The 21530-nt window shown below is 36.4% G+C and overlaps 1 protein-coding gene across 10 annotated transcripts in view; it reads left to right on the forward strand.

Moving 5' to 3' along the window:
* The window catches only part of Sona (sol narae metalloprotease), a 159425-nt gene that overhangs the window by 108052 nt on the left and 29843 nt on the right, over positions 1–21530 (forward strand). For 6 of the 10 annotated variants that reach the window (XM_076814049.1, XM_076814048.1, XM_076814054.1 and 3 more), the window contains 7 exons: positions 5442–5511; positions 8332–8540; positions 10379–10468; positions 16170–16371; positions 16459–16588; positions 19080–19209; positions 19304–19446. In XM_076814049.1, coding sequence (XP_076670164.1) covers positions 5442–5511; positions 8332–8540; positions 10379–10468; positions 16170–16371; positions 16459–16588; positions 19080–19209; positions 19304–19446 — 974 coding nt within the window. Of the gene's footprint in view, positions 1–4460; positions 4480–5441; positions 5534–8331; positions 8541–10378; positions 10469–16169; positions 16372–16458; positions 16589–19079; positions 19210–19303; positions 19447–19776; positions 19830–21530 lie in introns of those variants that run through there. The other 4 variants (XM_076814052.1, XM_076814055.1, XM_076814053.1 and 1 more) reach the window with 4 other exon arrangements.

Raw genomic sequence — 21530 nt, forward strand, 5'->3', positions numbered from 1 at the left:
CATTAGCTGTTTTCTCATAAAATATTGGCAACTTTAGTTTAAATGGTGTGTATTATATTTGTATTGTACAGAGTGTCCCAAAATTGAGGCAGAGTCCGGAACATGCAACATCCTGATGTGAGACATCAAAAAGTCCTTTGCCGTTTTGGGATTCGAGGCTTCGTTCTTGAAATATTAACAGTTGAATATTAGCAGTGGAACTTCCGGGCCGCGCGGTTTAAAGCCGAAACAGCTGACCCGAAGCAGAGACCTCTAGCACGTCCACGCAGGAGGCGCGCGTGCGCTATCGCGCGCTCAACTGACTCGGCTTTAAGAGCGGAATTGTATTTTTGGGGCTATAAACAGCAAACTTTGCGTTTTTTTATTAATTATTAATAATAAACATAGAAGTGATGCACGATCCACCAACACACCCCGCAAAATTCGTCGTCCGCTGGTGTGGATGATATTAAATTATAAATATCAATTTTATCTTTCAGGTAATCTGAAACAGAAAAATGAAACTGCCTTTTACTTTATACATATGTGGCTTCAGTGTGGTGAACCAAAATAAAAGAAAAAAAAATTATTGAGGAGAGTGGTGAGTTTTTAAACTGAAAGGTCTGAAGCTTTAACCTTCTTATGTAACAAAAGAAGTATATAACAGAGAACTTATCGGTATTCTGGTTCATCAAACGGAAGCTACATATGTATAAAGTGAAACGCCGTTTTATTTTTCTGTTCCAGATTACTGGGAAGATAAATATCATCCACATCAGCGGACGAAGAATTTTGCGCGGCGTGATGGTCGAGCATGCATAACTCCTGTATTTAATATTAAAAATTAATTTTAAAAAAACTGCAGCTTCTTCAAAGATGCATATTAACATGGTCCTTTCGAATAAATCGAATCGCTACTTAGTTTCTTAAAAAAAAATTCCCAAGTTTTTACACCCCTAATATTCAACTGCTAATATTTCGAGAACGAAGCCTCGGATCCCAAAAGAGTAAAGGACTTTTCGATGTCTTCGTGCATCAGGATGTCGCATGTTCCGGACTGACGCTCAATTTTGGGACAAAATTTTGAAATTCTTGGGGGTTTATGACACTTTAATCGCTGTTACTAAGGAAGAAGATACGCCAAGCCCTTCTATGCCCTTATAATTAGAATTTATGACTATTCCTGCACATAAACAGTAAACGTACTTAACATGAAAAATGTACAGAATATCTTAATCCCAAAAATTGCGATGCGATAGTAACGCTGGTATCGTAAACTTAATTCTTACTAAGAATCTTAACAAGTAGGTATGTTATTTATATATCTGGTGCGAGTAACGCAGGTTCTTGCACACAATAGTCTTTTACAAATTTTGTCACGTTAGATTAAAATAAGATAATGCACAACAAATTAAACCCTTCACGACATCAATTGCATAATGAAAGCTGAACTATGGCATTGGCAGCGGGAATTTGCAAAACTGAAATGTTACCAGTACCATTTACATAGTGTTTTATGTTCTGTCAGAATATATTTTTATATCATAAGTAATACATATAAAATAATTATTAATACGTTCAAGATCTATGTTCATAGTAAGTACGTTTGTACACGCGACAGTTCTATAGCGCAGGGTTAGTATCTTGAATCTTGGATATCGATAGCTTAGTCATTAGTGCACAAATATTGTATGTCCACTTTCAGCGTTTTCAAGAAAAACAGGCTTAAACATGCAATGATGCATAAAAATAAGGAATATACAACAAACCAAAATATTACTTTTGACTTTATGAAGTAGATATAAATGTGATATTTATACAGCATAAAGAAGCAGTCAGGAATTATTTGTTGCATATAAAAACTCAAATTTCATAAAAAGTGCACTGTGACGTCCCGGCCCCACCACATGGATCACGCCGGTTAGTCTCCGCCGGCGCCGCCAGAGGTCTACTCTTCTCGCAAGTCCCGTCCACTCTCGTTCATATATATACAAGTTCGAAGTTTATTTTCTCCTAGTCCCCGTGAGTCTAGGGCAGGGGCCGTCAACTATAGCCCTACTGAATGAGTCTGGCTGCCGGTCCCAAGACGAAAAAACACCGCGCCAAAAATCTTCTTCTTTTCCTCCTCGATCTTTAATGCCAATCCACCTGCCCCGCACAGTACCCCCAAAAGCGTGACCGGCCCCGAGGGATTACGGTTACGCCGGAGGCGACGGGGGGCAAGATCATCCCTCTTTACGTTCTGCAATCAATCACCACCCAATCACCATCTCGGTTTCGGACGTAACAGCACATACAATATTTGTGCACTAAGCCAAGCCAAGCCATCGATATATTCGTTTAGCAGAGAACTAGAGCTGGTTAAGCAAAAATAGAAAAATGTGGAGGTTGCGTGATACATCGAAAATATCAGTCGCTAGTCGCAGAAGTATTTCATGTGAAAGTGTGCGTACAAAGGTATTAAAAGCGCCCTCGAAACTCTTTATAAAATACCGGTTTTATTCCACGATTTTTCATAGTGAATTTCCCGGTTCTTTTTTTATAGAAATTGGAAACTGATATAGCATCACTTCTCAGAATCAATAGGCCGAATAGCAATTCTGAGCAACCCATATTGATTGATATAATTGGTGAACATACATATTGATTCTGGTCAGGATTCCAGTATCAGTTCTTATGTCGACCCCATACCGATTTCATATCGGTACCGTATAAATTTTTTTGTATCCGTCCTATATTTGTTTTAATATTACTTTCACATAGAATAAATTGCATTATGATGTTGTTAAATCTTAAATCTTATTTGTTAAATTCTAAAACGTTATGAAGAATCAGAAAATGTAATATAGGTGTAGAAGCAATTCTTGTGTGTATTGGCTTTTACCAGTTCATAAGGATCGTATTTTTAAAACAGTTCCAATCTTTGTGGAACCGATAGTGACACCCATACGGAACCAATATGAAACCGTTATCGAACGGGCACGAGGACTGACAATTTATAATCAGAATCGATACACAGGAGAAACTTTTCCCCCATAAAAGTTATACTGTGTATTATTTCGGTGCTTCACAACTGTTTCAGAAGGCCTGGTCGTATAAAATCTTTATTTCTATAACAGTTTCAATCTCGGATTTTTCAATTTCTCTAAAAGCCATGTCCATTGAATTATGTTGTTTATAAAAAAATCCACCATCTTCACGGATCCTTCCTTCAAATTTAACTTTTCGCGTACAGAATATTAAACGAAAAGATTCAGAAACTATAAAGTGTAATTAATACATACTCATATAAGTAAAAATATGTTTATGAGGGAACTTAGTGTAGGTAATCGGCAGAAATCAACGATCTTTTGGCGAATTTTTTGAAAGAAAACTATACATACAATCTTTTTAAAACTTTCAGACTATATTATTATGTTTTTCAAGAAGCGAATAAACATTTTTTTATTTAAAAATAATGCGGTAATTCCAAATGGCGAAAGTGTTTCGGCGCGGCCTCGATGTTCAGGAAGTTCAACCGCGTGGAGTCTAGGGTCTGTTGTCGTGATCTGAAACCAGTATACCATATAGTTTTGTGTCTTTAATAAAGTTACGCTACGAAAGAACCTCATTTCGCATTCAGAAATGCAAAATTAAGATAATGGTGAGTGATTGAAAAATAGATGCGTCTTTCATTAAAAAATTTCACGTTAATTGTGCAATAAAACTTATTAAATTTAATAATATTATTCCGGATTGAGGTACATCCATAGTGTACTTTTATTAAAAACAGAAAATTATTTGGCTTTTTGGTTTCAGGCTACTACAACGGACCCTAGACTGCACGCAGTTGAACAACTTGGACGCTCCAAAATATTTGCGCCATTTGGAATTACCGCGTTATTTTTATATCAAAAAATGTTTGTTCAATTCCTGAAATACTTAATAATATAGCCTGAAAGTTTTAAAAAAATTGTATGTATAGTTTCTTTAAAAAAAATTCCCCAAAAACAACCTTGATTTCTGCCAATTACACCAGGTTCCCCCCTTAGTCAAAAGAGGGTAAAAAATTCACGTTGTCAGTGTTACTTTCGACTTTCAGCTTGGTAACTACAATAACATTTTTACTCTTACAACGTAAATAAAGCAAATAATATTCCCCACAATTATATTTAATGAATATTAAAATTATGATTATTAGTGCATTATAATTATGTATATATATAGCACTATTGTACGCAATCCATTTTTGCCTCGGTGACGTGTAGACAGTACTTGGCAAGTACAAATTAGAAATTGATGAAGAAATATTCACTATTCAGTTCATTAATGCATTTTGAATGCAGAACATGTTTCGTGGACATAAAAAAAAAACAATCAGATACATTTTTGTTTAGAAACTACGAGTGATGAACAGTATAAAGAAAATCAGAACCGAATGAGTTCTACTTCTGGGAGTGACAGTTCGGACTACAGTAGAGCCTCCCGTATCCGTATTAATAGGGAGACAAAAGCGGCAGGGTATGAGAATTTTCGGCTAACAGAACAATCACTTGGATAATCAAATTGGATAATAGAAAACACTTTGTTTCAATATTTAAGGATCCCATATGTTTCGCCTGCTAAATAACATATTTTTTTTAACATAAATAACTGTGTAGGGTTACATTCTTTTTGTACTTTGTAAATTCGTTCTTCCCATTAAGAGTTTCACATGGAGAATGCGATCTAACATTGTCCATGTACCACCAAAAGAGCTTTTTCTTTGCGATCTTTACTAACTTTGTGACCAGGAGCTTTTGTGGTGGTGCCTTCCAAATTAAACCCGCTTCGTCACCATTGTATAATGGATATCACTGATCACTTAGAAAATTATGAAAGCCTGCTTTAAAGGTTTCCGCGGTGATACTATCTGCTGAAAGTGTTTTCGGCCGAATACAAGGCCGTATACACAAGACTGTATGTAAACGTCGCTACGAAACGGCTGCTCGGATAATAGAACGTTCGCGTATTCGAGTACTTGGATAATGGGGGTTCGGGATGCGGGAGGGTCTACTGTACATACATATGCTGGCTAACGGTAGGCACTTGATATTCAGTTTAGTGAGTACTCGTAGACTTTTAAGTCCTGAACATTTGCTTAAACACTTTGTATAAATCAATAGCGCCGAATAAGGAGCAAAGTGTTTGTTTCTAAGGATAGCAATATGTGAAAACCGTGTGGCTTATAGTAGAACTTACCGAAGTCAATGTCAGGAGGTGAAGCAAGTTCACATGGGAGAAATAAAAATCTAACGTACTGAAATTTTAGGAAATCGATATTAATCATAATGTGAATGAAACTAAAAACATTTTGGCCAGCTTCATCGAATTCATAATTAACTTTCTCTTGTACAAGTATCAAAACTTTCTTCGCGTGCCCGGAATATCCCACATAAACTATAGAGTGCTAGAATTTACGATGAACTTTTTGTTTGTTGCAGATCCACGAACACATGACAAGGGAAGAGATGTTATCGGTGTTTCACACGGGACATGAGTCTGGTAATCGCTGTGAGAAAATTAGTTGCTAGCGGTAGATGGCTGTCTGTTCTTATGATTTAAACTTGAATTACATTCATTGCGTGGAAGAGGCCTTGTATAAGGGAAAAAAACGATTGAATTAAATTTACTTAAATCTATGCAGGGTGCATTCGCCTAACTTTATCACCTGACATGTTTCAGCTATATTTAAAATTTAGCTCGTAACAAGTGACAACCATGAACAAAGACATGTTGATGAACAAGTGATGCGTTGTAAAAGGTCGAAGATTAAATAATGAGTTTAGTGGCAAAGAAAATAAATAATACTATTGTCTTACGTGCATGGAATTTTATAGCAAATAAATGAAAAATTGGTGCAATGTAGGGGAGACCGGGGCTAGTTGATACGTTATCCAGTTTTCAATTTTTTTCATTTTTGTTTGAATTAATTACTTAATAACAAATATGCTAAAATAAACTTTGGTCCTTCCTCTTTAATATATAGTAAGAGAACTTGAGAAAATACATAAAAATGAAAGAAAAAATGTTACGCCACTGCGGAACAAGTTGATACTGCACTGGGGCACGTTGATACATCTGTAAAATATCCGTTTAATGAATAACCAATAAATTTGACAAATATAAATTTAATTTAGATACCTTTCCAACAATATAGATTAAAAATGAACAAAGACGTATTCTGAGAACCAAACAGATATTTGAACAAACATAGAGAAACATTTTTAATTTTTTTTTTATGTCTGGAATATTCCACTTTAAAGTGAGGTGTCTTCTTCTTTTTGTTAACATATTTTAATAAACTCATTTTGTCAATATTGTATATTTTCGCGCTTTGCTTTAATGATATTAAATCATTTTCTATTGCTGCACACGCTTTTTCAAAAATATTTATAGATATTTCGCCGCGATTTGTCTTTTTGATATAATTTCGCATCATTTTCCTAGAAATAAAAGGAAAAGATTCAATTAAAAGTAGTCGGGGAAAATTTATACACTGTATCAGCACGACCTAGAGGGCTTTTTTTTATATTTTATAAAAAAATATAGAGCATATAAACAAAATGACAAAACGTAATTGTTTTATCTTCAAAAGACTGAATGTGATGCCAAATTAATTCGGGTTATAAAATTCTCTATACAGTTTCAAGACAGATTGAAAAGTGAACACAACTGTACTCCCTGTCATTTAAGAAGGAACCTGCCGATCGACGAGTTTAGACCGGTTCTGCGCAGGTTGACGCTCATTGGTGCCGGGAGAAGCCACTATTGGCTGTACCCCCACCATCGCTTTTTCGGAGCCAATGAGCTCATTCTACATGCGCGAAACGGGTTCCTTCTTAAATGACAGGGAGTATACCCTATTTACTTTTTCTCTATATAAACGAAAACAGTTAAAAAATGATTGCTAACGTCAAGGTACACATACGTATGTACGCTGGATCGTAAGGAAGAATTGAACAACAAACTTCATATATCTCACTCAAATGGAGCTATCGTCTGTATCAACCTACCCCTGTATCAACTAGCCCCGGTCCTCCCCTACTGAATGTAAGGATGTGCTCATAAAAAATGCACCAGCCAAAACGTTTTTTTATAACTGATTATAAATTTTACCTGTTTCATTTATTCTTATAATTCAAGTCAATAAATATTTTCATTCTGTAAATTTAAATTTGTGTTACTATCGGCTGGGACATTCCATGCGAACTCAGACAGATTTCGGAGTAAGTTTTCGTAGATTGCTGAAATTTGAATATGTTGCAGTGTTTAGTGATATTTAAACGTACCTCAAAGGATTTTTCAAAATTTTGAAAAATGTCGATTTTACAGCTGTTTGAAGTAAAATGCTAACTATGAATAAGTATTAAAAGAATACAGTACAAATACAAGGTCTCACACGTTTTCCGAGATCTGCACCTGTTACTTTATTTTCTTTCCAATTGTATACCAGTTACTTCAATCGAATTTGCATGGAAAAATCAAGCACTGAATTCTAGTTTTCAATAGCTGTTGTGGAACAAATATAATGTAACATAATAAATGCATAAAAGTAAACATACATTGTATCGAGCCCTCACAATTTGGAATTTTTTCTATGAAACTCGTGTGACTTAAAAAAAAGTGACATGTAGGCATTATAGAGTGGTATAATTGGATTCCTTTTATGTTCCTCTTTATTAACATTATAAGTGCTAATTTTCCATTTTCAAGACGCTCCCTGAACTTATTTTCAATCATTTTAAAACATAATACCTTTCTTTATACATATTTAGTTGGGATAATAAAGTGTACATTGTAACATAATTGACTTCCTGAGCACAGTCCTTAACTACTTTTAATATTTCAGACCAATTTCTATTACGAGCATATAAAAATTGACTTTTCAAAAATTTCTTTGACACTTTTTATAAGCACCATGAGAAAAAACACTGTACCCTAGACAATTGTTCTATAATCGTTCTGTGTTAGAGCTTTTATTTATTTGTTTGTGACAAATTTATATTAAAACTAAATAAATCATTCTGTATTTGATTCATTTATAACTTTGTGGTAAAAGTAATATTTCAATAACTCACGGATGAGACACGAATTTTTTTCTGACAATGGGAAGAAGAATGCAATTGTTTCTTGATTTTCATTTTCTGTTACATGAAAGTGGGAAAGAACGCTGAGGAAAGAAGGAAGTCAAATGTGTTCGTTAGAAGTAAATTAGCTACCTAATGAGTTAATATTGTAAAACGAGAACATTAGAGAGAGAGAGAGAGAGAGAGAGAGAGAGAGAGAGAGAGACATTAGAATCACCAAAAACAAACTACATTTAAATTCCAGTACCAAAGTACGAGATTGTGCCTGTATTACATTCGGTGCATAAGAGAAGTTTGGAGAAGCCGGAGATACACCTAAAGGCCTTTGGGAAGGACATCAGTCTGTCGTTAAAACGAACAGAGGGGTTACTGACAGCAAAGCATTTACCGATGTGGACTGTCACGAAAAACACGTCGCAACCTGATGGCCTCTACTACGAGAAGGTGACAGATGTGAGTTTTTATTAAAAAAAATCTCCTTTCTTCGCCTAAATGACGTAGATACTTTGACTCTCCTTTGCTAACTTTAAAACATGGCTACTGCTTTTATGGTATGAATATACAATTTGATTTACTGATGTGACATGTTCGTATAATTATATCGCCATGGTGTTTAATGTGATGTCAATGAAGAGCAATAATTATGGAAAACCCCAGTCGACGAACACAAATTCATATGGAAATCTGTGAGCGTTTCTTCCGGGAACTGAGCGTAGGATCCATTTCAAATTGCCAAGGTACCTTTTTATACTTATGAACAAAAGGAAAAACCATTAAGGCTGCCGTCTCACTGGGCCTTGAAGTGTGCGCGTGTGCTCACACAAGCTAGGAAAAGCGTGTACGTATACGCGGTGTAGTAAACAAACGGTTTCAATCAACATTCGTCCTGGAATCGGCAAGAAGGAAGTTTTTGCGGGTACAGTTGCCTCCAGTAGACATTCGTGCAGGGTGGTCTGGTGCGTTTGAAGGCTATACTGCCGAATGGACCCAGTGGCCGATCGACATGAGGTTCGAGGAGAAGGGTGGGCAGGGTGTGTGGACCCTAAATCTAAAATTGTTGCTTCGGGAATTTATTAGTTTCCGAAATATTAATAACAACTTATTTTTTCTGTAAAGGGTCCCACACATGTGTTGATACAGATCACGATGCATGGATCTGAGATTTGTTTCGAGTATCAAACAACACGTATATGTAGGGGAGACCGGGGCTAGTTGATACGTTTTTTGCAGTTTCAAAATATTTTTCATTTTTGTTTGAATTAATTACTTAATAAAAAAATATGCCAAAATATACTTTGGTCCTTCCTCTTTAATATATAGTAAGCGAAAACTTGAGAAAATACATACAAAATGAATGAAAAAATTTTATTTGGACGATCAACTTGGATGTATCCAAACTATTTACTTTTCCTTTATATAAACGAAAACAGTTGAAAAACGATCGTTAACGTCAATGTACACACACGTACGCTGGATCGTAGAAAAGAAGATAATTCTTCTGTATCAACTTGCCCCCTGTATCAACTAGCCCCGGTCCCCCCTACTTTGGAACGGAATCATTAAACATCAGTATAGTTGTCAGCCTTGAGTTCTCGGATATGCTAAATATTTAATAACACATACTGCCCACACATTTCAATCGTATGCAATTTAGAACATAAGAAACAAAAAGGTAATGATATCATAAAAAAACAGCAATAAATACAACAACAACTGTACACTAGGCGCCAGAATCGGCTTCCGTTCGGAAATTTGGCAACGTTGCATGTCACTAGAACCGCTGAGTTACGCCTAGTGACATGCGACGTTGCCAAATTTCCGAAGGGAAGCCGATTCTGGCGCCTAGTGTACATCTGTGTAGGAGAAGCCCTTCCCCGGAGGTTCAGGGGTAGTATGACACTTTTACTCACTAAAACCCAACGGACATACATTCGCGCCATACATATGTACTCCAGCCCCTTCGTACACACTTCCCTTTGTATGAAAAGGCAGCACGAAAGACCCCTATAGGTAGCAAAAAATTGCAAGAAAGTGACATGTTGGACTGATAAAAAGGCTAGACTCTTCGAATCTCATTGATCCCCCTTCGCTTCTTGTGAGACTTATCTCTGCACGACGCGCGGTGATGAAAACAAGGCCTTTCATGGCAAGCCGATCTTTACGTTTACATCTCGAGGGATGCATTATTTCTTTATACGGGCGAAACATCCCAAAATCGGTTTACTCTTGCTGCGCATGGCCTGCGCCGCATGTACATAGAACGTCGTTGTTAATTGTTCTTTCTCTTTCAGGGCGACACAGATATCGGTGACATCTATCAAGACACGACGAACATGGCGTCCATTCTGCTGCACCGGGACGGGAATGGGAAAGTTCTCGTTGTAAGAGGCCATTCTTTCTTAATGTACCTTTCGACATCCCTCTATTATTACGACTCGTCTCTTCCGCCAACCGTCGTGACTTACTTACTCCCTCTGTTATAATTATCGCAATACTGCAACCCGTAGTTGCAACGCGCAAGTACGAAGCAATTAGCAGGGCCGTGATTAGGGATAAATTCGTTGTTACTACACGAATGGTCATCAACTTGCGGAGGAAGAGGGCCAAGGGTAAAGATGTACCTCGCAGCCGTGTCAGTTGCCAGTAAATTGCTGACGCTTTAGGACCCTGTTTAATGTAGAATTTTCATGCGCGAGATTGCTGTATATATAATTGCTGCGAATTCCTAGCCCTAGCAGAAAACGGGATGCATTAATCTTAAAATTAGAACTACTCTGCATTAACTGGGCCGCAACATAAGTTCTACGCGGAGCACAATTATGTCGCGAGGTTTTTGTTCATATTTACAATACATTTAAGGGGTTATACCTAGTCAGGCGGCCGAAAAGAGGCGAATATTTGTGAATTTTTTTTGAAGAAGCGGAAGCGTATATTTTTACAAAACTTTTTGCGCTTAAAAGAGCAACATTTAAACAACATTTGGTAATTTTTTCGTAGAAAAATATTTAAGTTTATAATAAAATAACAAGCGACATCCAAGAAGTATTTTTAAAAATTTGGTTTTGCGGTGAGCGCTGCCATTCGGAACCAGATTATCTAAAGTCAAGAAACAAAAAAGATTTCGTTAGTATATTAATGTATCCTCTGCTTAACGGAAGGAATTTCTGAAATATTAATTTAAAATAAAATGGCGGCTATTTAAATTTGAAATCCTGATTTTTTCGCGTGATTTTTGTAGGAAAAATCATGATTTCAACTTTAAATAGCCGCCATTTTGTTTTAACTTAATATTTCGGAAAATTCTCTCCGTCAACCTGAGGATACATTAATATACTAACGAAATCTTTTTTGGTTTTTTGATTTTAGATAATCTGGCTCTGAATGGCAATGCTCACCGCAAAACCAAATTTTTAAAAATGCTTCTTGGATGTCGCTTGTTATTTTATTATAAACGTAAATATTTTTCTACCAAAAAATTACCAAATGTTCTTTAAATGTTGCTCTTTTAAGCGCAAAAAGTTCTGTAAAAATATACGCTTCCGCTTCTTCAAAAAAAATTCACAAATATTCGCCTCTTTTCGACCGCCTGACTAGGCATAACCCCTTAAACCACTGTAAAGGGCTTTAAATAAGGTACCAAATAAACAGAATTAAATTTTTTCTTAACACAAATAAGTTCAAAATATTAAAAAATAAATAAATAAATAAATGTAAAAGATATTAAATTATACATCATTAGAAAGGAATAATTTTTTCCCATTTTTAGGCGTAAATTTCATTCCGATATCTTAAAAGGAAGACCCGAAAGGTGGGAAATTTTAAATCCGGCCCACTGTGCGCCGGTTCATTTTGGTATGTTTTCACGTCGATATGTTCTGGAAAGTTTCGAAAGTATTGTCCGAGTATACCCGAATACATATTTGCCCGGAGCGAGTCAAGCAAAATTTTCTCGGCAGAAGTGACTGCTCGAAAAGGCATAATCGACTCGAACAGACATTTCCTAAAACCTTGCGCTACTCAAAGTGTTGACATAACTTTTTCATATTATTTTCCGTAGCTCGAGAACTTTTGCGAAAGGATGAAAAAGGATTTTACACTCATCATTCATATAAAAGGACAAAGTTCAGAGATATTAATGACATCAACTTTAAAAAGCACATTAGAAAATTTTCTATTTTCTTTCATAATGTCAAAATTTATTTTCTTATTATTCTAATAAAACAAAGTTTTACGCCCATCACTTCAAATTCTTACCACTATTTCTGCATCTAAATATCTTGGTTTTTATAATTCTAATAAAACAGAGAATGCAAACGTTGTCGTTTGTATTCGAACGCGATGCTGTTACGCATAAACAAGCTGTAACCAAAACGCAGCGAAGTGCGAAGGAAAATTGCTGAAACAGGTTGGTTGATCGTTTTGACATTTCCATTTTTAGGTCGCGATCGATGTTTCTTTCCCGGCTCGTACCAGATGCATTGTGAAAACATTGCGTGTACAAGAGAGAAGAAAAGCAATAAAATTCCCCATATTGGTTCCACCTTCCTCAATAGTTAGCAATTTCGAGAAGAAGGCTGTTGGTCTCAATAATTGCACGTCCAACCAAGCGAAACTCAGTTTCACTTAAATAGGAAGTTCGATCTCTCGTGAAGTCATAAAGAACGGGAAGAACAGAGGAGTATTGCTAAATGTGGTATTATTCACGGCTTGTGGCATCGTTCAAAATCCGTTGACAAACGTATAAATTAAAAGTGAAAGGACATTTGCATTAAGGGGGGACCTGGTTTAGGACGCTGAAAACACGGTGATTTTTTAAGAATTATTTTCTCAACAAATATAAATAGAATCCTTCCAAAACTTAGAGGGTGTTTCACTGTATATTCAGACAACAAGAAAACTTTGTTTTATTCAATAATAATTCATTTAATATTGTTTGTTAGTTGTCAAATTGTGCACCTACATCCTAGCGGATCCAATTTTTGTCCGAAATAAAAAAGGCGAGGTTTTGTTAATTGACATGAATTTATATCGTCCATGAATGAAGAACATTTATGGAGAAATTAAATTAAACTATTTCTTTTTGCATAAAAACGTCGAATTTTTTCCGTCAAGATTGTAACTTTTTCGTTAAAGTCCCATAATTTTTGTCAATTTTAGGCATTTTTCTTATTTTTTTAATACATCCACGATATAAATTCATGTGAATTAAGGGGACTAGGCAGTTAGAAACTCGATTTGTTTTGTTGTATTTTTCGAAAGCACCACCCTTCCCGAGTAAAGTGCCGTTTGGTTTATGTTAAAATTCGCAAAATTAAGGATTTTAGACTAATTCCAGGTAAACTAATTCCTCTTTCGAAACTTTAAACGCGTTTTTCTCGGAACCATATTCCCTCTTCGTTTTGCAGTGATTGCGAACAAACGGAGGTACAAGTCGATTTGAAAAAAATTCAGCATATGTGAAACATGTCTATTTACAACCTGAACCTACGCGTAAGTCTGTGAAAACTTCTGTTTTGACCAAAAAAAAATAAAATGGCTCTTTTCCCTGGCGAAAAATCAAGTTTCTTTAAAATTTGCCGGTTTACAGCCGCCATTTTTATAATTTTGATTTTTTTTTCTTTTTCAATAGGTTCAGGGCAGAATGGGAGTCAGGGCAAAGTATCAGTTTCAGAGGATATATCACAATTCAATTTCTTACGGCCAGAATCACTGCAAAATTACAGCGGCTCCAGAAAAAACACCTATATATATCAGGCAACTGTAGCGCTGTCATACATATGTATATACTATTCAAATAATTTTTTTTTACTGTTTATAGTATTAACAAACATTACCCAAAAGTACTAGTCACAATTTGTATTCATCTCCTTGTAATTAATTCGCAAAAAATACTTGACTGCCTAGTCCCCTTAGTCATTGAATCAGAGATCGATAATAGTTTACGTTCTAGATAAGCCTTCTAACTAATACTCACGCCGAGGGTTTCTACGCTAAACATAAATTTGTACAAATTAAGGGGTTATGCCTAGTCAGGCGGCCGAAAAGAGGCGAATATTTGTGATTTTTTTTTGAAGAAGCGGAAGCGTATATTTTTACAGAACTTTTTGCGCTTAAAAGAGCAACATTTAAGGAATATTTGGTAATTTTTTGGTAGAAAAATATTTAAGTTTATAATAAAATAACAAGCGACATCCAAGAAGCATTTTTAAAAATTTGGTTTTGCGGTGAGCATTGCCATTCGGAACCAGATTGTCTAAAATCAAAAAACAAAAAAGATTTCGTTAGTGTATTAATGTATCCTCAGGTTGACGGAGAGAATTTTCCGAAATATTAATTTAAAACAAAATGGCGGCTATTTAAATTTGAAATCCTGTTTTTTTCCTGCAAAAATCACGCGAAAAAATCAGGATTTCAACTTTAAATAGCTGCCATGTTGTTTTATCTTAATATTTCGGAAAATTCTCTCCGTCCAGCTGAGGATACATTAATATACTAACAAAATCTTTTTTGTTTTTTGATTTTAGATAACCTGGTACCGAATGGCAGTGTTCACCGCAAAACCAAATTTTTAAAAATGCTTCTTGGATGTCGCTTGTTATTTTATTATAAACGTAAATATTTTTCCACGAAAAAATTACCAAGTGTTCTTTAAATGTTGCTCTTTTAAACGCAAAAAGTTTTGTAAAATTATACGCTTCCGCTTCTTCAAAAAAAAATCACAAACATTCGCCTCTTTTCGGCCGCCTGACTAGGTATAACCCCTTAAATTGACTTACTAACGCAAATCAATGGTTGTTGTATTCCAATTAACAAAACGAGCTATTGTTCCTTCAAATTTGTACACTTTATCACTGTTGTTCTACAACGTAAGCCTCTTTGGACCTATAAATCATTAAGATCTAGAAACAAATTATTTTATCGGCGAACTTGTAATTTCCTTTCCAAGCGATTAGTCTGCTTCAAATGTGAGACTAATTTTAGCGAAGGCTAGTAGACCGGAACTGTTTGTAAAATAATACTCCGATAATAACTCGCGTGTAGTTCTTGATAGGCTTATTGAATTATTGAAAGCGACAAAAGTACCGGGCAGCTAAACTTCGGAAATAGCGCATAACGTGGGTTGGTTACGTAACAACGTAAAAGCGTTGTTTTACGCGACCCGCGTGTCTTGACCTTTTGCTTTCACTCTCTTCCTCCTTCAGTCTGACCAGTGCACCTCTCGAGCCGCAGATCGAACAACTTGATCGTGCCCAAAGATCAGGAATATCAGCCATCGGGCAATTCCATCGGCTTTAACTGCTTCCCGGTGAACACGAAATGTCTACCTCCATGGACGGTGTAGATACACACGCTAGATAAAATTAGTCACGTTGCAGTAATTACGACTCGTCTAGACTCTAGACTCTAGGCGGAAGTATTCGCCATCAGGCGGAAAATTGGCGTCGTGGCCACACTCGATCAAGCAATTGAACGATTACTTATAGCTTTTTTATTCCGTAAGAGAAGTAACAAATGTTTTATCGAAACGTAAAGTGATACATGCAAAAAGACCCCCTTCATTTTCTGTTAGACGGTTAACTTGCTTCCTGCGGCGTTCTGATGCTTATACGTAGTTTTCGCTTTCTTCTTAAAAGTGGATCGGGTAGTAATTGAGAAAGAACCGTAATTCGTGAGAGTTTCTTGAAGATTAGAAAGATGTGGGGCAAGGCGAAGAAACTTGAAGGTGAAAGATCGGCATGACTACAGGGTGATTTAAAAGAACGGCCAAAAGACTAATGCGCATACTATACCTATTCGCAAAAACGAAGGAAAGGCGTTTATTTAACACAGTTTCGGGAATTAACTCCAAAATTTACCGCACTTTATTTATCAAATGTTGCAGGACTACACATACGTGTGGATACCGGGTGACGCGAATTCCGGGATAATAAAATAGGACAAGAAAAAATAAAGCGGCGCTTGCTTAAAATAAATTAGTGGCCTAACGAAAGGATATTAAATAAACGAACTATTGCGCGTTTACCACAAAAATTAAAGTATACAAATTTCTTTGAAAAGTGAAAAAAATCTGGTCTGTTTCAGGATGGTAACATCGGTTCAGAACTGATGATTCGACCGCTGCCAGATCGTGTGTTACACGAAGTAGTGAATAAGATTCCGGCTCTTCGTGAGCCTGAATTACTTCCAAACGTAACGAGAAGTAAAGGAGATCTAAAGCACACGAGTCATCACGTGGTTTTCAAGAAAGTGAGTGGACCCAGCGGCGACGAGTACAGTGATTTCAGTAAGTACCGGTTGATCTTTACGCGTTACCACATTGAAGGTGAAATCCTCTGGGGATCGATTTCTCGCAATTAAACATCGGTTTCAGCGCTGATGGAACCCGACCACATGGCCAAAAGGTACAGGCTGAAGCGCTCGGTCAGCGATAGATCAAAGAGGGAAGCACCTTACGTGATTTATCCGGAAATCCTGTGCATTGTGGATTACGATGGATACAGGTGAGATGAACGACTTTAAGGGGTTATGCCTAGTCAGGCGGTCGAAAAGAGGCGAATATTTGTGAATTTTTTTTGAAGAAGCGGAAGCGTATATTTTTACAGAACTTTTTGCGCTTCAAAGAGCAACATTTAAAGAATATTTGGTAATTTTTTCGTAGAAAATTTTTTACGTTTATAATAAAATAACAAGCGACATCCAAGAAGCATTTTTAAAAATTTGGTTTTGCGGTGAGCATTGCTATTCGGAACCAGATTATCTAAAATCAAAAAACAAAAACGATTTCGTTAGTATATTAATGTATCCTCAGGTGGACGGAGAGAATTTTCCGAAATATTAAGTTAAAACAAAATGGCGGCTATTTAAAGTTGAAATCCTGATTTTTTCCTGCAAAAATCACGCGAAAAAATCAAGTTCATTTTTTAAGCTGGTTCCATCTGGAAATCCAGATCCAAACCAAAATGGAATATATTGGTCTTTTCAAGTTATTTTGCTACCAGTTCTTACACAGATTTGCATATCGAAAATGCATGTTCAAGAAACACACATATTTCTGAATGAAATCGACTCAAATTTTTAGTTGTTTCTGACTAGAATGTAGAAGTGAAGATCAAAATTCGGATGATAGTCATCGGGTTTTCCAAGGCATTTTTACTACCTGGTTTTATTTGTATTCGCTACATTCGCGACACATTTATGGTCCCTCGACCGATTTTACTCAAGTTTTCAAGGAGTCGTCGAATAATCGTTACCACTTAACACCGTGGAGTTAAGGTTTGATATAATTTTATTCTTAAACCTACTATTATCAAGAGCTTCTGTCATATCAACTCTTGCATCGAAGTCTTGATCGGGGATCAAGCTGCCTCGTTAGCTCCCGGCGCCGTTCTTATGTCTTGCGGCGCACATCGCTGCCGCGAGAGGAGTTACCGGTATCGCGGCCACCTAGCGGTGTTCGAACCAACTCAATTATTTCTCAAGTATGAGTTTCGTAAAACCGAAAGGAAGCGCATTAATTTTCTATCCACCAGTCCATTGGAAACCGGGCTAAATTCTTTCTCTTCGAAGCCCATATGCATCCCGTGAATTATTTCCTCTTCCAGATTGAATCCGTAAGATTTTTGATCCGCAATTTCAGATACGAACCTTCCGGGTTTATACAAATGGTAATTCCTGATAGAAACTGATAAATTTTGGACCTGAAAAATCCTGATTCACCCATCGATCTGGATATCCGCATTGAACCGGAAAAAAGATTTTGAACTGCCAAAAATCACTGCTTGAAAATCCAGGTAGTACCGCATTGAACCAGATAGATCCAGTTCAAAATTCAGTGCGGTTCTAACTGGCAGTTTCAGCAGGGTATGGCATTGAAACCTAAAATTCCATGTCACACTTTGTATTCTCGAAATTATCGCAAAACTGTCAGGCAACCATAGAAGGAACATGCAAATGAGTAGATTAAGTGTTTAACTATAAAATTTCGACATATTTTAACCATGATTGGAACGATTGAATACTTACTGGAAAAGTTTTGCAGATTGACGTTTTCTTATTCTACAGATTAAGTAAGATTACTCGAAAATGTTAAAATGGCGGTTCATCGACAAATGTCATTAGTTAGCAGGTCATTAGCCCCTATTATCTACGGTGTTACAAATTAGATAGCGTTAGTATTTTATTAGATACTTCCGTATTCCAAATTACCAACAGTATTCCAAATATGCAGCACTTCCTCTACATATACAACTGAAATTAGGAACACAGCAAAGCGCACAGTCAGATATTCTGAAAGGTATAATTATACACCATACATAGTTGTAAAGTGGACCATCTGGCAAACATTAGTGTTATTATTAAACTTATTATGCAATTTGTTTTAATTGCATATCTATAGTTATTCCAGCAGTTACATAGTAGGTGCAGAACTACTTAGCTCACCCGTTACCCGGTTTCACCCGGGAATTATTTATGATGAACTAAAAAAGCCTAAAAAAAATATAAATACCCTATCGTCTAATCTAGGACGTACATAATGTATATTCAAAATTTCATTGAAAGCTGTTCAGCCGTTTAGGCGTGAAAGAAGGACAAAAACAGACAACCTTTCACTTTTATATATTAGTAGGGATAAAACGTTAGAAATCAGAAACCATTATTACCTGGATAAATTATTTCAATAAAACAATTTAAATTTCCTTGCATAAATTACCTCAGATGAATATCTACTAAAAATTAGTTGAATAATGTTCCACATTGCTACAAAATATTCATACTTGCTAAACATACCTAATGAGTTTTTGATTACCTACAATTTTTTAGTCACTTGCGAGTAATGTCACAAACAATTTAGCCGTCCAACTTCATATCACACGTACAAGTTACGCATTTAATTTGAATGAGAACGAACAAAAAATAATCAAGAACGAAACCACAAGTCAAAGAAGTATTCTAACAAAATGGATCGATGACTAATCGAGGTTTCTCTTTCAGATTGCACGGCGGTGATAATGTACAGATCAAAAGATACTTCGTGTCTTTCTGGAACGGGGTAGATTTAAGATACAAGCTTTTAAAGGGGCCAAAAATCCGTATCAGTATCGCGGGAATCATCATCTCACGGGTAACGTGTAATATATGAACCCAGCTTCGGCATCCAAAAAACCATAAAATCGTACAACCTGTCGCGTTATGCAACTGCGCACAATTTCTTCCAGGGAAGGGACGCCACCCCGTATTTGGAACGGAATCGTGTAGGTCGAGACGCCATTGATTCAGCGGCTGCGCTGACTGACATGGGCAAATACCTTTTCCGGGAGAGAAGGCTTCCGGTCTACGACATAGCTGTCGCTGTGACAAAGTAAGAGTGCTCGTTTCATTAACTACAACCTACGGATAATACGTGAATTATGTGAAATCTAAATGTACGTAAACTTTTCACTCGCCAACTTTTTTTTTCTCTCAATTAATGTTACCTACGAAGTAAGAAGAATAGATACTAACAACGAAAGATAAAGGAAGTAATACTGATTAACTCGCGTACAGATCGCGGATATCGATCGATCGAATGTTCTCCCCTTCACAAAAGAGCACTAAACGAATACGTTCTATGCCCCCCTATATTAATGTTATACCCTCCACACAGCAGTCTGGTGATTTCATACTGTTTGATTTTTATCCCGCAAAACAGGTATGATATGTGCCGTCGTAGGAAAGGCGGCCGCTGCACTAAGGGAACTGCCGGTATGGTTTATTACATAGCGATCACGCTTTCTTTTTCAATTTGTGCTTGTTTATTCTTTCTTACCATGTTATACTTATCATTAGCATTGGAGAGTATTTATACTGACCTTAATGTAGTGTTGGGTTTGACGGTGCAGTAGTGGCATATTTTGATGGGGCATATGGGATCATTCACCAGAGGATAAACAGTTCAAAAGTCTTATCCTTTCTCGTTAAAGAAGACTCGTTGCTCAGAACATTTCATATTTATAAGTACAAACTTAACTCGTTATGTGTAGGAAAGATGATAAAAGGGGATGAGTGGTTTGCACACTTTGTACGGGATCACCAAATCCATTTGAACCGCAAGGTGCAGCATTTGGTAAAGAAAAATCATGCGCACCTTTAAGGTACTGTAAAAAGATATGAATATTATGTTTATTCGTTAGTTTTACAAAACCACTTGCTTAGATGTCATTTTAAAGAAGGATCTTTATCAGTAGGACTATCACTTCAATCTATACTAAAGAATCTTATGAAATTAAAACGATGGCATTACTAAAACCTAAAGAAGAATCTGTAAATACGTTGTAAGTGCTATTCCTTATTTTATAGAATTCTATAAAAAGTGTTGAAAAGGTCATCCTATCATAAGATACAGCAGGGTTTCCTAAACTATTTTCCGCTGAACCTGAATAGGTGTTACGCGACAATTTGGGAAGGTTTTATACACTGCAACACATTTAAAGATCTTCTACTAACAAGGGGAGGACACCATGTGGTAGATAATGATAGAGATATTTACATGTAAATTATTAAAAAATTCATAGTGCCCGTGGGGTTTTAGTGGGTAGAAATCCCACACCACCCTGGCGCCCGCGGAAGATTCCCTTCTGGAGGCGTCGGAGTGCCTTTTGAAGATGTCTCCACGTTAAAAAAAAACTTTATAAATTTTTTTTGTATAAATTATTTTTTTTTATAAATTTTTTTTTTAACTTAAGGAAATCTTTAAAAGGCATCCCGACTTCTTCAGAGGGGAATCCCCCGGGGCGCCAGGGTAGTGTGGAATTTTTACCCATTAAAACCCCACGACCACTATGAAATTTTTAATAATTTCCATGTAGATATCTCTATTATTAAGGCCCATTGGCAGAAGCGCTCGGACACCTATTTACTTATTTTCGACATAGATCCAGCGTGCCAAGGCTCATGAAAATCGGTGTCTACCTCATGGTGTCCTCCCCTTGTTAGATTCGGAGAACTTATAAAGTGTTAGTATTATTGCAAAGTATCCGATATACGAACAGTTCAGTGAACCAGCAATTAACATATGACTATGTCGAAATGCACACAGTGTCAGTTCATGGAAATTTCTTATTCAATACTTACTTGTGTTATGATACGTGAAGAACAGGTTCCTCAAGTTCGTAATGCTTGATTCTAAATACCGAGGGATATTGATTAAGTGTCACACGCCGATTTTGACGAGACTCTGCAGACTTGCAGAAATGTGAAAAACATTCGATACGTATTTCTTTTATCGGCCATCGTCCAGATTTAGGTGGTGAGAATAGCCCCCAAATCTGAGGGTAAAATCATATTTTGCTAATATCTCAAAAACCATTGGGTGTAGATAACAAATTGATATAGCAAAATGGTGTGCTTTTAATGGCAAATTCAGCTACGTAAACAGTTTCAAGAAATATCCATTTGTTTAAAAAA

This window comes from Andrena cerasifolii, chromosome 6, assembly GCF_050908995.1.
Source record: "Andrena cerasifolii isolate SP2316 chromosome 6, iyAndCera1_principal, whole genome shotgun sequence".
Taxonomy (NCBI): Eukaryota; Metazoa; Arthropoda; class Insecta; order Hymenoptera; family Andrenidae; genus Andrena; species Andrena cerasifolii.